Source organism: Neolamprologus brichardi, chromosome 5 (assembly GCF_056152115.1).
Source record: "Neolamprologus brichardi isolate AB-2024 chromosome 5, ASM5615211v1, whole genome shotgun sequence".
NCBI lineage: Eukaryota > Metazoa > Chordata > Actinopteri > Cichliformes > Cichlidae > Neolamprologus > Neolamprologus brichardi.
Genome location: NC_142108.1, coordinates 15,804,755 through 15,819,827, shown reverse-complemented (window position 1 = coordinate 15,819,827; position 15,073 = coordinate 15,804,755). Strand labels below are relative to the sequence as shown.

General features: G+C 41.2%; 1 protein-coding gene across 1 annotated transcript in view; it reads right to left on the bottom strand.

Annotated features, from left to right (window-relative positions):
* Positions 1–12,822, bottom strand: part of dstyk (dual serine/threonine and tyrosine protein kinase) — a 30,759-nt gene extending 17,937 nt beyond the window's left edge. The window contains exons 1-2 of the mRNA XM_006783400.3: positions 11,626–12,822; positions 7,465–7,874 (exon numbers count right to left, since the gene is read on the bottom strand). Of these exons, the coding sequence (XP_006783463.1) occupies positions 7,465–7,874; positions 11,626–11,824 (609 nt within the window). The 5' untranslated portion in view covers positions 11,825–12,822. The remainder of the gene's footprint in view (positions 1–7,464; positions 7,875–11,625) is intronic.
* Between the last annotated feature and the right edge of the window lie 2,251 nt (positions 12,823–15,073).

The window sequence follows — 15,073 nt, the reverse complement described above, 5'->3', positions numbered from 1 at the left end:
CTCTCACCAAATATTTGAACCCTTGCCTACTGCTCAGCTGTGATATGTGCCCTGCTAATAGAGAACTGTGAACAAAAGCTGAAGCCGCACTGCAAACTGTCCAAGCCTGTTTTTCTGCATTAGGTTTGGCAGCAAGTACAAGCTTCCATATTGGTGCAAATCAAAAGGCAAATACACCGGTACCAATCTGTAATTGGTTAATTCCCGATCATTAACCAATGGACTGCTATTAGTCAGGCTCTAACTCGGCCATTAACCTTATGACCTCAAATACCAGCACGACAAACTCCTGTTAAAGACAATCTACAATTCATGCAACAAGATGTTCAAAGAGCTTTCCCTCTGGGAAAGAAACAACACGTCACAGACCGTTTCTAATTCTGAATACATCATGGCACATAAATATTTGTAGTGGTCTTGGGAATGGCTGTGACAGGGCAGAAAAAAAATTAATGCAAAAAGATTTTCTTAACCCTTAATAATTTACGACATTTACAAAAATAGAAGGAGAGACTGTGACGGGGTGGAGGAAGAAAAAAAAGAGCCAGAGGGGGGGAAAGAGGCAGAAATGACCAACAGCTACACAAAGGAGACAGTCAGTCCTGTCTCCAAGAAACAAGCAGCGAGGCCGTCTGAGCAGTCTCTTTGGAACAAAGATAGCCTGCAAACATTTGGTCGCAACCAATCAAAATCAATACAATGTTTGAATTGCCTTAATGGAGCCTGTTTTCAACAACAACCCTTCAAGAGGAAGCCTGTAGGGTATTTAGATGTTACTGTTCAGGTTTAATACGACTTCAAAGCCCACGTTAGACTGGGCTTCTACAAAGAAACACAGCAAAGAGAAACAATCATATAAAGTAATTATAAACTTCTCCTAAATGCATATTTTAAGGGTGACTGGCAAAATCACAGTTGTTTGTAAGAGTCTGCAGAAGTGTGGCAGTAAACATATTGGATTATATACCTCAAAAGAATTTTTAGAAACATGGTGGTAGATTAGCACCCTCATATGTCAACATGGTTAGACTGCAGTTAAGTTGAAGCAGGAGGCATGCGTAAATACCCCGGGATGAAGTGAGGGCCAATTAGCAACTGGGCTCTGATCTGCTGGCCTCCTCTATGGCAGGAGTGTGTGAATGCCACAGCCAGCAGAGAGATTCTGTGCCTCCATTTATTTCTTATTCTCTGCTCTTCGTTCAGCAGAGACATAAAGCACTGGGCTGCTTTAGTTGTCTGGTTTGAAGAAAGTGGATTTCATTTTCTTCAAGTGTAGTTAATCAAATGCATACAATACAAGATCACACTGGTCCTTCTGTCTTTAATTTTTTCAAAGAATCTGAATCGTTGCTGAAAAATATGTCAGCTATTTCAGCTTCTAAGGTCACAATAAGGCACATCTCATGCCCCCCAGTCACACATGAAAGTAAATGGAGATTTGAAACAACCGCCTTTGTTTTCAGTATCGAGGTTTTTCCTTCAGACATTAATCTGTAAAATACTAAACTGTCGCTAAATTAATTTTAATTTGGTACTTACAAATAAACACGATTGGATTTATCTCTGTCTGTTGTGTTTTTCTCCCACACGCATATTCTGATGTGTGCTTATAAACCCGAACACTATTGGCTTTTTTAAAGAAAAGTTTTTAATGGATCTTCTTTTATTAGCACAGCCAACATCAAATGCTAATCTATGCCTTTGAAAACAAAACAAAACACAACAAAATATTTTTCCTAGTGATATGAACACCCAGTGTCCCAGATCTCAACTGTAACCATGGCAATTGTACCACACCAAAGAGTTTGAGATCTGTTTTTTACATGACCTAGTCATGTGAATCACACCAGACCAGTAGCATTACGTAAGGGGGTTGGGCGGGTGGGCTGGGAAAGCCAGGCCTAGTTTCTGGAGATCTGGGATCCTTTGGGAGGCCTTTCCATGTGCCACGCATGATAAGAAATGACTACAATTCACAGACCAAACCAAATCATTTAATTTTCTCAAGATGCTGTGATTTTCTGGTCACACGACCGCAGAGCGTGTGTGAAAAACGGAGGTGAAACACTGCATGCCTAAACAACAGCACAAATCAAAGTGAAAAAACGAACAGCACAAGAAATAATCAGCTCTGCTCAGTAATCTGTTTATGAGCTAAGCCACGTGAGCAAAGCTAATTCAAGCAGGAGACAATGATGAAAAGAATAAATCGATCCATGAAGGGAAAAAAAAAGGAGAACAATAAATATCAGCTCACAAAATATAAGTACACACTGAATTTTTTTTAAATACATTTCATGACTGAAATAAACCGTAATCAAGGCACTGTTTCATCATTTTTCCACATGATGAAAAATTAAACCAAAAACGTTATCTTTACCGGCTCTAAGTTCATTTAAATAAAAACCTGATATGAACAAAAACTAAATATTACAAAAGTATTACGCTGTATCATTATTACTTTAAACAAAAACTAAACAAAAATGCTAAATTCCTATTTTCCAGGGTCAGCATCAGCCAGGTGCTGATAATGAAATACACTTGACTAACTGATCAACAACAAGTGTTAGCACCTCTATAAAAGATGAAGTTCTGGCAGTTAATAAGTCTGGAGCATTTGGGTTTGTGTTAATGCCAGGAAGGAAAGTCAAAGGAGCTTGCAAAGAAAAGCGTCTGGACTTCTTTAAGTTACTTGAAGACGTTTCACCTCTCATCCGAGAGGCTTCTTCAGTTCTAAGGTCAAATGGTGGAGAGTCCCAGATATAACCCTAGTGGGAGTGTCCCCCCACAGAGGGACAAAAGGACCCCCTGATGATCCTCTAATCGCCTGAGCCAAGGTGTGGAACTGGGTGTGGGTCCCAATCACAGACGCTTTTCTTTGCAAGCTCCTTTGACTACGATGACCTGGATGACTGAGAACCTTCACAGCCAGGAAGGAAAGACATTAGCGATGATCTTAGAGAAGCAACTCTTCCTGCCCATCAATCTAAGGGGTTTAAGGCCATTTCCAAAGGTTGAGAAAGATAATTCACAAGTGTGAAATGTTAAAGACAGCTCCCAATAATCCCAGTAGCGGTCATTCCAGCAAATTCACCCCAAGGTCAAACTGCGCAATGCTCAGAGATATTGCAAGAAATCCAAGAGCTACAATCTCAGACGCTACAGGCCTCAGTGACCATGTTAAATGTTAAAGTTCATGATAGTGCAATTAGAAAAAGACTGAACAAGTGTGGCTTGTTTGGAAGGGTAACCAGGAGAAAGGCTTTTTTCTTTAACGACTTATGTTTGCAAAAGTTGAATCCAAACAAATCACAAGACTTCTGGAACAATGACCAAAACTGAGATATTTGGATATGATACACAGAACCATGTTAGGAAAAAACCCAAACACAGTATATTTGCCTGAACACCTTATAACAAGTGTCAGCACGGTGGTGGAGGGGTGATGATTTGGGCTTGTTTTGCAATCACAGGACCCTGACACCCTGCAAGTGTTGAGTCAACCATGAACTCCTCTGTATACGTACTCTAAAGCCAAACTGGAGGCCATCTATCCGATAGCTAAAGCTTGATCTAAAATATGGATCAACAGGGTTGGTCAACAGGATAATGACCCCAAACACAGCAGCTAAACTATCCCAGAATGGCTGAAAAAGAAAAGACTCAAGGTGTTGCAATGGGCGAACCCAACCTGACTGAAATGCTGTGGCAGGAGCTCAAGAGAGTTCTGCCTGCAAACCCGATCGAAGTCAAGCTAGTCAAGTGTAATTTCATTTTCACACTACAGGGTGGGTCATTTATATAGATACACCATAAAAACATGGGAATGGTTGGTGATATTAAAGTCCTGTTTGTGGCACATTAGTATATGTGAGGGGGCAAACTCCTCAAGATGGGCGGTGACCATGGTGGCCATTTAGAAGTTGTCCATCTTGGATACAACTTTTGTTTTTTCAATAGAAAGAGGGCCATGTGACACATCAAACTCACAAGAAAAACAATGGTGTGCTTGGTTTCAACGTAACTTTATTCTTTCATGAGTTATTTACAAGTTTCTCTTTGTTCACAGCCATTGACATGTCGAAGAGGTTAACACGTGAGGAGCGGATCGAAATTGTGTTGATATCTGGTGAACGCAGTAACCGGGTCATTGCAGCAGATTTCAATGCAAGACACCCTACGAGACCATGTTACAGTTAGCAAACTACTTGCTAAGTTTCGTGAAACTGGTTCAGTGCTGGATTTGCCAAAATGTGGACGCAAGAAAACTGTCACTAATGAAGAAACATCAGTGGCTGTCCTAGCTTCATTCAGCAAGAGCCCACAGCGTAGCACTCGCCGCATGTCACTGGAGAGTGGCATTAGTCGAACATCCCTTGCGCAGATATTAGCTACTCACAAATGGCACCCTTACAAACTCCAGCTACTGCAGCATCTCAATGAGGATGACCCAGATCGGCGCACAGAATTTGCAGAATGGGCAAAACAAAAATTGGAACAGGACCCTCAGTTCACGCAGAAGATTTTGTTCAGTGATGAGGCAAACTTTTATGTGAATGGTGAAGTTAACAAACAAAACCACCGCTATTGATCTGACACTAATCCACATTGGATGGATCCCTCCAAGACTGTTGGAACAACAAAAGTGATGGTTTGGTGTGATATATGGGGTACAACGATAGTGGGTCCATTCTTCATCAATGGAAACCTCAAGGCCACTGGATATTTGAAATTGCTACATGATGATGGTTTTCCCTCTTTATGCACTGAAGCTGGCACGTTCCCTGAGTTTTTCCAGCAAGATGGTGCACCACCACATTATGGGTGCCAGGTCCGAGCATTCCTAGATGAACAGTTTCCTGGAAAGTGGATTCGTCGTCGTGGGCCAGTTGAATGGCCCCCAAGGTCTCCTGATCTGACCCCCTTAGACTTTTATCTTTGGGGTCATCTGAAGGCAATTGTCTATGGTGTGAAGATATGAGATGTGCAGCACCTGAAGCTACAGATACTGGATGCCTGTGCTGGCATTTCTCCTGCGGTGTTGCTATCAGTGTGTGAAAAGTGGGAGAAGAGGGTTGCATTGACAATCCAACATAATGGGCAGCACATTGAACACATTTTATAAGTGGTCAGAAACGTGTAAATAACTCATGAAAGAATAAAGTTACATTGAAACCAAGCACATTGTTTTTCTTGCGACATTACCAATAAGTTTGATGTGTCACATGGCCCTCTTCCTATTGAAAAAACAAAAGTTGTATCCAAGATGGCCGACTTCTAAATGGCCACCATGGTCACCACCCATGTTGAGGAGTTTGCCCCCTCAAATATACTAATGTGCCACAAACAGGACTTTAATATCACCAACCATTCCCATTTTATTACGGTGTATCCATATAAGTGGCCCACCCGGTATATCATGTTCTAATAGAAGTCTATAACGAGTAACAATACACTATGATCATGATTTTCCATAAATCTGCTCACACCAGATTCACCAAAACCTTTTCAATTAAGAATCAGACAAAATCACCTGCCTTCACCCTAATGAACTTTACAACAATAACTACACAACTGCTCGAAGCTTTGGGGTCAAATGGTTCTTGAAAGAAAGCACGTTTGTTTATCAAAGGTTGTAAATTATGACGATGATTATTAGGGCTGTTCGATATAACGATATATATCGGATGCCGATATAAAAACGTCTATCGTTTCATTTTACGCTATCTTTTGTTTCGTGGTGTTGCAAAATAAACTGTTTACAGCAATATTTTTTCATCGTTTGATGGTCACTGTAGTGGCTATAATAATTTCTTCTTTCTCTCTTTCTCTTATATTTTATATAACCACAATAAAGACGGACAAGCGCCTGTTTTTATGCATTGTCATTAGCAACAACGACGGTAAAACCACCGCGTTTCCGCTTGTTTATTTTCCACATAAACCTTTCACAATAAAGCTCAAGATCCTGTTGAGACTTTTCAAAATAAACTGAATCACGTGAAAGAGTATGCGGAATATTTACGGATGAAAAGCAAAAAAGAGCCATCAGGTTCTAAAAAATAAATCTTAGACTCAAATGTTAGAACAGGCTTTTCCCCGCAGCACGCTGTGTGATAAATACTCACAAAGAAACGGCGGCCGTTACAACTTATGTCTAAAAATGTATCGTTTCATGCATCGGTTAAAACACTGGACTCCAGCTACATGACGCGCAGCTGGAAACAATTCCCGCAAGTCGAGATTCACAGAATTTACAGAAAATGTTTTGTGATTTATATCGTTATCGGGACGATAGAATTCTTATATCGGGATATGAGATTTTGGTCATATCGCACAGCCCTAATGATTATGTTTATTGTTATATTGATTCCATTAAACAAGTAACCACACGGGTATAAAAAGCGCGTTGCATTACCTAATGCCAGTTTATTGTGTTAAAGTCTAACTGATAACGGCAGAACAGCTTAAATCCACTCTGCTGATAACAGACGGAACAGAATTGGCCAGTTAAATGTCTGAAACATCAGCCGTTGTGGGTTGACCATAAAATCAAAATGCTCCTCAAGAAAAACTTCATTGACAAAACGTCTCAGGATATTCTTACTATCCTAGTTTGCTTTTCTGTAAAAGGAGTAGTAAACACGACTGCATTGATCAATAGTTTTCACTTCAAATTACTTTAAAAAAAAACACAAAAAACAACAACAGAAGTTTTGTGTGCAATAGTGTACCGTACATCAATGGGAAGCACATATATGGCACCAATCTCACATAAAGGAATTCATGTCACACTACATATTTAAATTATGAGGGTAAAAAAAAATTGATCCAGCCATCTGTCACTTATGCTCCTGAGCTCACCTAGCAGGCCTCCTAATCAGATCTGTGAACCACCAACAATGGCTCCATTCAATTAACACTAGTATCAGCTCTACTCTAAGCCTTTCATGAATGGCTCAACCCAAACACCATTCAGAACAAACTCATTATCCGTGCTTCTATCTCCAATCTTACTAATTCAGTCTTTATCCACAATCGTAGCGATCACTGAGGGCAAGAACGTGGATAAACCTATAAATCAACAGCTTTTTATGCTCAACTCTCACTCCTTCGTTGAAACTCCTTCCTGGCCCAGAGAGGGAACGCCACACTTTTCTGTCTGAGGGACATGGCCTGAGATTTAAACAGCTCATTCTCTTCAAAGACACTTCACACCTAGTTGCACACTCCCCACCACGGGCTGGAGGTCACCGCTCGAGGAAATGTGCACCTTGGTTGTGCCTTGAAATTCTCTTTACAATATTTATTAAAAAAATGTTGACAAAGGAGAACCCTGTCAGAGTACAACACCACCAACACCAACACAGGAATGAGTCTTACTTATTGCTAGCAAAGCAAAGCAAAACCTCTCTACTGTTAAACAGAGTTAATTCACGACATCTGCACATGTTTCAAGCCTACCTGAAGCAGCGAGTGATGGAGAGTGATTTCCAGTTCTGCTAGCCTGTGGGCTGGGTCTTCACATTCCTCATGGATCTCCAAGTCCTCCCTGGGAACCGTATCCCAGCGACCACAATTAGCCGCCAACTGGTGCACCAGCTCATACTGGCCAGGCAGTGCCAAGCTGAGCCGTGTCTGTCTCCCATGGGTGAAACAAAGTTTCCTCCTCTTGCAGACAGTGCCCTGGACTCCTTCACAAGGCTCTCCAGCCTCACCGCCCAGTGGCAGCAGCTTCTCCCCTAGAAGGCTGTTGACCAGCTGGTAGCGAGCAGCGCAGTTCTGGCCCAGCACAACGATGTAGGGGGCAGCACCCACATTGTTGCGTAGGAACTCTTCTTCATGAGCAGGGAACGAGATGCAGCTCAGCTGACCTGGACAACATGAGGAGGACATGTTATTTAAAACCACATCAGTATAGTAGAACAAACACTTCGACTCAGTAAGCTGTTTAGAAACTCTTGGTCGGCACTACAGGTGTCAGCATCAGCATGCTATCTGTGTTTCACCTCCTCCTCACAGCGTTTTTGAATGTTTAGCCAGCGAAAAATTAATGTGACATGACAGCCACCGTAATGGGTAAATCACTTTGCTCTAGTCCTATTAACCTGCATTCACTTTACCCTTGTTTGATACGCATCAAACCAAGAAGTCAAAGTGGTGACTCTTGTAAATTAAACTGGCTGTGTGTTTGAGCAAACATTTATGGTGGGGGTTTTTTACATCTAAAAAACACCATGAGATTGTGTTGTGCACGGATTTTGCACTGGTTTTGCTTTCAAAGGCAGAATGAAGAGCTGAATGTTGTTAAAAGAGAAGCTGTTCCTCAATTCCCTAGCATTAAAAAGGCAAATAACAATAAACAAGTAATACCTGACTTTTTGTGTTTGTTTCGTGTAACTGTAAGAAAATCTTATCTATCACTAAATATTGCTATCGGCATCCCTTTAAAAAATCCAATCAGTTAGACATCTCGACTTTACCTACCATTTGTTAGATGTTACAGTCATCTTAGATGCATAGAAAGTATAAAAACATGGATGTAACTAGCATGATGTCATCCACTGGGTTCAGAAACCCTGTTTTGAAGCTTTAAGATTTGCGTTTTAATTTCCAACTCGGATAAAATAAAAATTTAAATGATTTTTAATTGACTAACCACTTGTCATTAATATGTGTTTACAGGGGGAAACACAGTAAGCCATTTTCCCTTAGACTTCTATAGAACCAGACGTCCTTTCCCCCCCCAACAGCAGCTATCGCAATCTGGTGGCCCTTAGACAGAACGCAGGTTTAAGGCACTTTCTCATCAAGCCCCCAGTATACTCGCCACAGTGGTCACAACCTCGTCTCATAGTCGCTTGTATTTTTACCCGCCATTACAGTGCAGGGAGCCACTGCAGGATTCTCCTGAAGGATAGGTGTCGCCACTCAGACAATATCATCACATAAACACTGCTATAGGAGGAGAAAACTGGAAAACAGAAAGACTCTGTCGAAGGTTTTTTGCAAAGTTTTTTGCACAAACTCAAGTTTTCAAACTGTTCCAACATGTCCCTCTGTATATCTGTGAGCTTCTGTGCTGGAATATCATGAAAATGGTGCTAAAAAACAACACATACCAGTTTACAAAAATCAAGAGGCGCATGACCAACCAAAGCATCACAAAGATTGTTTTGCACGACACATGACGTGACATCAAAATGGGTGTGCAACACAGGCGATGTTGCGAGCATAACAGCCCCATTAGCTTAATTTTTCCCAACACAGAAGATACGTCCACACGTTAAACAGTCTCTGGTTAGATAAAGGAAATCTCATTCAGCTCATTCTACAATAGCTGCGCGGTTAAAAGCCTGTAAACAGTATTAATGTCACTTTGGCAGTGTTGGATATTTCCTGTCTTGTTTCTTTTTGACCCCATAAATAACTTTGAAATAATCCAATGAAAATAAGTGAAGATTCACCTGAGTCTGTAAGAGCTAGTGCTGCTAGCATTATGATGTGGAGTTTGAAACATGGAGGCTGCCATTAATGATATCTGCCACTCTCCTCACAATGCCCGTGTCTACTAGAAGTTCGGAGGAATTGGTGGGAATGCTATTTAAGGCCGCTCACACATGGACTCGATCCTCACACCAAGCCCTTTGCACTACTTCCAAGCATTTTGTCCTCTAATGTGTACCTTTCTACTGTTTTGTATATATTCCTCCAGTTTGCATCCATTTATCCTGTTTGTTATTTATTACTGCACATGCGTGCGCCGGGGTAGTGTGGAGCACTCATAATTTCGCTGTACAAGCGAAATGACAATGAAGGGTTATTCTATTAATGAAACTGTTCCTAACCGGTTTTAATCACAGTACAGCTAATTTTTACTGCATGCTTTCCTGGGCTATTTCCAGTATAGATATGGCATTATGGTTAAAGATTTTCCACTGTCCTGACAAACTAATCAGAATTAAAAGGTGGTGTTTTATCTGTAAAATTAGTAGAAAGAAAACTGGGCACAAATACTTTAAAGGTATCCAGGACACCTTTAAAGTATTTGATATCCAAGTACTTGTAGGGTATCGTATCCTACAAGTACTTGGATATCACTAATGCAGTCATCAGAGATACCCAGCTGTTGTTGTGAACAGTCTTCCCACCATTATTGTTTTTCAAACCTTCTGTTTGCAAGACTCAGCCAATCAAGAGAAAGCTGGCTTGAAAAAAGAGGAAGCACTAATACAGTTTAAAGAATGAAGTGAGGTAATGCACCACAGTACATATAAGATAAATATGGGATTTTTTTAAAATTATTTTTATGAAACATTAATAAGAATAACAGGTTATCTTTACACATCATTCATAACCTTCATATTGGCTCATGTGCACCCTTATCAATAACATATCACATAAAGAAGCAATACAATGTACTATTGTACTAAAGTCTTCTCCCACCCCTAGTCAGCACTGTCAAAGATGGGACACTCAGATTATTACATCTATATTATTCTTGGTATTTTAGCACAACTCCAAGAATACAGGACATTATATTCCACAGCAGAGACAATGAACCACTCTTGATCAAATATTATTTTTTGGGATTATTTTTTTCCCCCCTAAGGTATGAAGCGCAAACAGAAGAATCGATTCATTTTGATCATTGCGGGGCTCTGATATAATCCCCAATGATGCTGAGTCACAGTCTAACAGTCTAACACTTACATAACGAAGACAGCGCATAGCTGCAACAGCCGCCCCTTTATAGTCACATACCACTGCATTACTTTCTAACACTACAGTGGCTTTACTGCACTTCTAACCTGCCCTTATTGACCTAACATGAAGCAATAACGCAAGGAAGTCTACACAGAAATGTACATACCAGTACAGGACCCCCGCCCCCCAACACACACACACACACACACACACACACACACAATCACACACACACAGAGAGAGCAGGTATATATACCCAGGACATTTCCAAGATGAATCTACTCTGGCAGGTGAAGGCATGCACTTGGCAGCATTTTGTTATCGTCTTTTTTCTGTTGATTATGGCTAACCTTCAGTTATCTTTGAACATTCAACACGGAGAGGAGGAGGAGGAGGAGGAGAACAGACTCTGACCCTCTCTGTATGCAATTCCTGAAGATGATTATCAAGTCTAGTCTGTTTATTTCACAGAAACAGATATCTGAATTATCTGATGATAATTATGTGATGAAATGATGCTGCTGACAGTGCTCATAGTTTCGGACACACAAATGTAATGGCGAGTAATATATATATATATATATATATATATATATAAAGAAATCTATGACCCGTAACTTCAATCTAATCAGAAATGACTCAAGCAGCCAGTGCATAATTCTCAGCATATTTGGTGCACTTATTCTGCACATGTTTTCCAGAGGGGGGGTTAATCCCTTTAGTTTTCTTTGACCCAAATGAATGGATTTAGCTCCCAACCTGCCCGCTAGTGCAATAATCACTTGGCAGTAGCAGCAGTTAGCCTTTTCTTTTTACTTCCCTTCTGCATGCTTAAGTGTAACCCCGGCTGTGGGTGCTTTAAACATGCAAACATGTGGGTGCAGTACTGATGTATTTCCAGGTGGTGTTCAAACCTACCTGCCTCCAGAGAAGCTGAAGCCGAGCTCATGGTCGATGCACAAGCATTGCTGTAGTTTTGCCGTATTTCCCGGAAGAAAGCATTAGTCTCCTTTAGGTTTTTCTTCAGCTGTACGGAGTGCTTGTTGTAGCTGGTAAATACTCTCGTCAGTTCCCGAGTTAGAGGAGTCGGTTTCTGCTGTTGTGCATTTCCCTCCATGGTAAACAGACTGGGCTGCTGCTGCCTTGTCCTCGATGCAACTTAAGTGGTTAAGCAGGTGCCAAACACCTTAAGTGAACCCGAAATGTCTTAATGCACACACCTTTCCTTGCGCGCTAACTGGTTAGTTAGTTCCCATGCTCGCCCAAAACCACCTGCTAGCATTTGTTAATTAAAAAGAAAGAAAGAAAAGGAGTCAAGTTAACAGGTAGTCCTTAAACATACATGAAGTAGGAGTGTGTCAGTGCTGAACGGTCCCCACAGTCTGTTGTGCCCGTGAATGAGAAGAAGGCATTTGTTGTTGTCCAGTTGACAAGCACGGCTAGGCTAGTTTCACGTCAAGCTTTGAGTGGAAGAAAACCGCTTCGAGTTACCGCTATTTAATCATTTTTACTTCATTTTGATAGTCGCAGTTTTTTTCGTTACTAACTACAAACTTGTGAGTGTCTTAAAAACAAAGCACGCCTGTAAGGCTATGTTGTGTCGGCCAAAACGCTAAGAAATCAGTGCTTCTGCGACCTAGCTACGGTCCACTGAAAGTTAGCGTTGCTAGCCAGAGGGCATCTCCGATCCGTCCCCGCCTTAGCCTGGCACGGCACACATATCCATTTAGCCTGACGAGGCACACTTTCACAGCAGTGCAGCCCCGTGTTTAAAAGAGAGGGCCCGGCTTTAGCGTTTGCCTGTCAACGACAAAAACAGCCCGAGCACGACTTTAAAACAACAACACCAAAAAACCTCCGTTTTTTCCAGAGGAGGCTGCGCTATTGACCGTTCCTAGCCAACAGTGGCCCGGTGGAGCCAGCGGACATCCTCCACCCCCGAACACCGACGACTGACAGCGGCCAAACCGAGCCGGGTGCTGTCGCTGGTGGTGGCGATGAAGAGGACGAGTGGTGCTGGTGCAGGGCGAGGAGTGTCCAAATCACATAGCTGAGAGAAGCAGGAGTGAAATCACAGCAAAACAGAAACTCGACGAGAGCGGTGTGCGGAGGAAAAAGGCGGGGCCCAAGCGGCATTCTGGGAAGTGTAGGCATTAGAGAGAACGCCTTTCCACCGGGAGGCGAAGATGTAGAAGCCTGGAAAAAAGTAATTATGAACGTAAAAAGAAGAGTGGAAAATATCCGGTTTATGGCTTTTTGCACACAGTCTAATATATGATAAATAATAATCCCAGCAGATATATAGATTTACTGATTAGTTCTCCAACTAATTCATGAGCACACATGTATGGATATCCTTGAAAATGAACGTAACTTGCTTTTGTGTTTGGTTATACTATCACCGGTATGTACATTTGGTTTAATTATTTCGTTTAATAATTGGTTAATTCTAGGTCAATCACAAGTTTCCTTGCTTTTCTCGCAGTCTATCCAGCATGCGGTTACCTCTCATGACACATGGATTTCTTTACATTCAAATCATTTTTATATCACTCCACAAGACAAACTTCTGCTAGACAAAGACACTAAGAAATTACAAGTAATATGGGGCTGTTATTAGCCCCATTCCAAGACAAGAGTGAGAAACTGAGTGCAGAGATGTGTCAGGACTACAAGCTGCTAGTGAGCTCCCTCTTTTGGCAGAAAGGTTGAATTACATAAACAATATCTTTGAAAGGGTTAGTTAAGGTCAGATCAAATCAGGAATATTTTCTCTGCCAAAGCTTTATATGATCTGATTTAATGAATGTATAATATTTCAGATATAGCGTCAGATAACACTAATAATATTTGGACATCACATGTACAATCACTTTACAGATTCATTTATGTTCTCTTTTGAAACTTCTTGTTTCAGTTAAAAGGTTGCCACTGCAGAGCATCTGCCTCCATCTCACTTTATCCCCAATCATCCTCCTCTGTCATAGCAACCCTCTGCATGTCTTCTTTCACTACATCCTCCTGTCTTCATACCTGGCAGCTTAATATTTAGCGTCCTGTCAAAGGTCAAAGGTCAAATGTATTTATATAGAAGATTTAAAACAACAGCGTTGACCAAAGTGCTATACATTAAAAGTATATAGCCTCAAGAAAAACTACAGTAAAATCCAGAAATATTTAGCACAACACATAAAATAAAATAAAATAAAATAAAATTGTCCAAAAGTATGTTGCACTCGAGTCAAATGCCAAAGAGAATAAATGTGTTTTTAATAAAGATTTAAATGTGTGTACCCTTTGTCCAATGCATCCACAGTCCCTCCTCTGCACATGCACGTCTCCAAATTGCTCAGCTTGAGCTGTCGATCTAATCTACTCCTTTCTATTTTTGTCCATTCTCATCACTCCCAGTGAAAACTTTAACATCTCCAGCTCAGCCTCCTGTGTTTTTCTTAGTTCTGCCGTCTCCAAATCATACATCACGGCAGGTCTCACAAGCATCGTGTAAATGCTTTCTTTCACGCTTGCTGCTATCCTTCTGCCACAAATCACCCCTGACACTCATCTCCACACACTACACCCTGACTCCACTTTTCTTCTTCACCTCTTGTGCACTGTCTGTTCCTTTAGATGGTTGACTCCAGGTGATCTGCCTTCACCTGTCTCCTTCTCATTCACATACATGTATTCTGTCTTGCTTCTACTGACCACTACAGATCACAATGTCATCTGCGAACACCACAGTCCACAGTGACCTTATCTGACCTGACCTCCTTGCCAACAAAACATTTTTGGTTATCTAGCTGGTATTTTGATTTGATTCCCAAAACAATATAAAAGTGCTGCGAAAGCACTTTTATATTGGTGTTCTTTTTTTTCTACATCACTGTTGTTTATTTGTTCACAATGTTCCTCTGCATGCACGAGTGAATAATCTGTGAAACATTACTGAGCGGTAGACAGAAAAAGGCCAACGAGTTCTAACACTGGTTCCCAAAATGTGGAGCAGACCCCCTGCTGAAGCATAGCATCGCTGCGGGGTGCGCAGGCAACCAGAGTGGGAAAAACTGCAGTTCAAGTAAGTTTGACTAACAGCTTGTTTGTTTCAGTGAAATGTAATGCTGTATGTGACTTTTCAGCTTCTGAAGGAGAACAGAATAAAAGTTTGAGGTCCTGTCAGTTAAAACAGAATGTGTGAACACGCAGCTTTGCTTGGCTTAAAGTATTAATTCATGAAGATCAGGGAAGGCGGCTCATCTTGTCTTGACTGACAAACACTTGTCAGATGTTTTGCCTTAAAGTATTTACTGAATATATAGTGATGAACGTGTGGCCTCAAATCAGGTTAACCAGCCTGCGGTGTTGC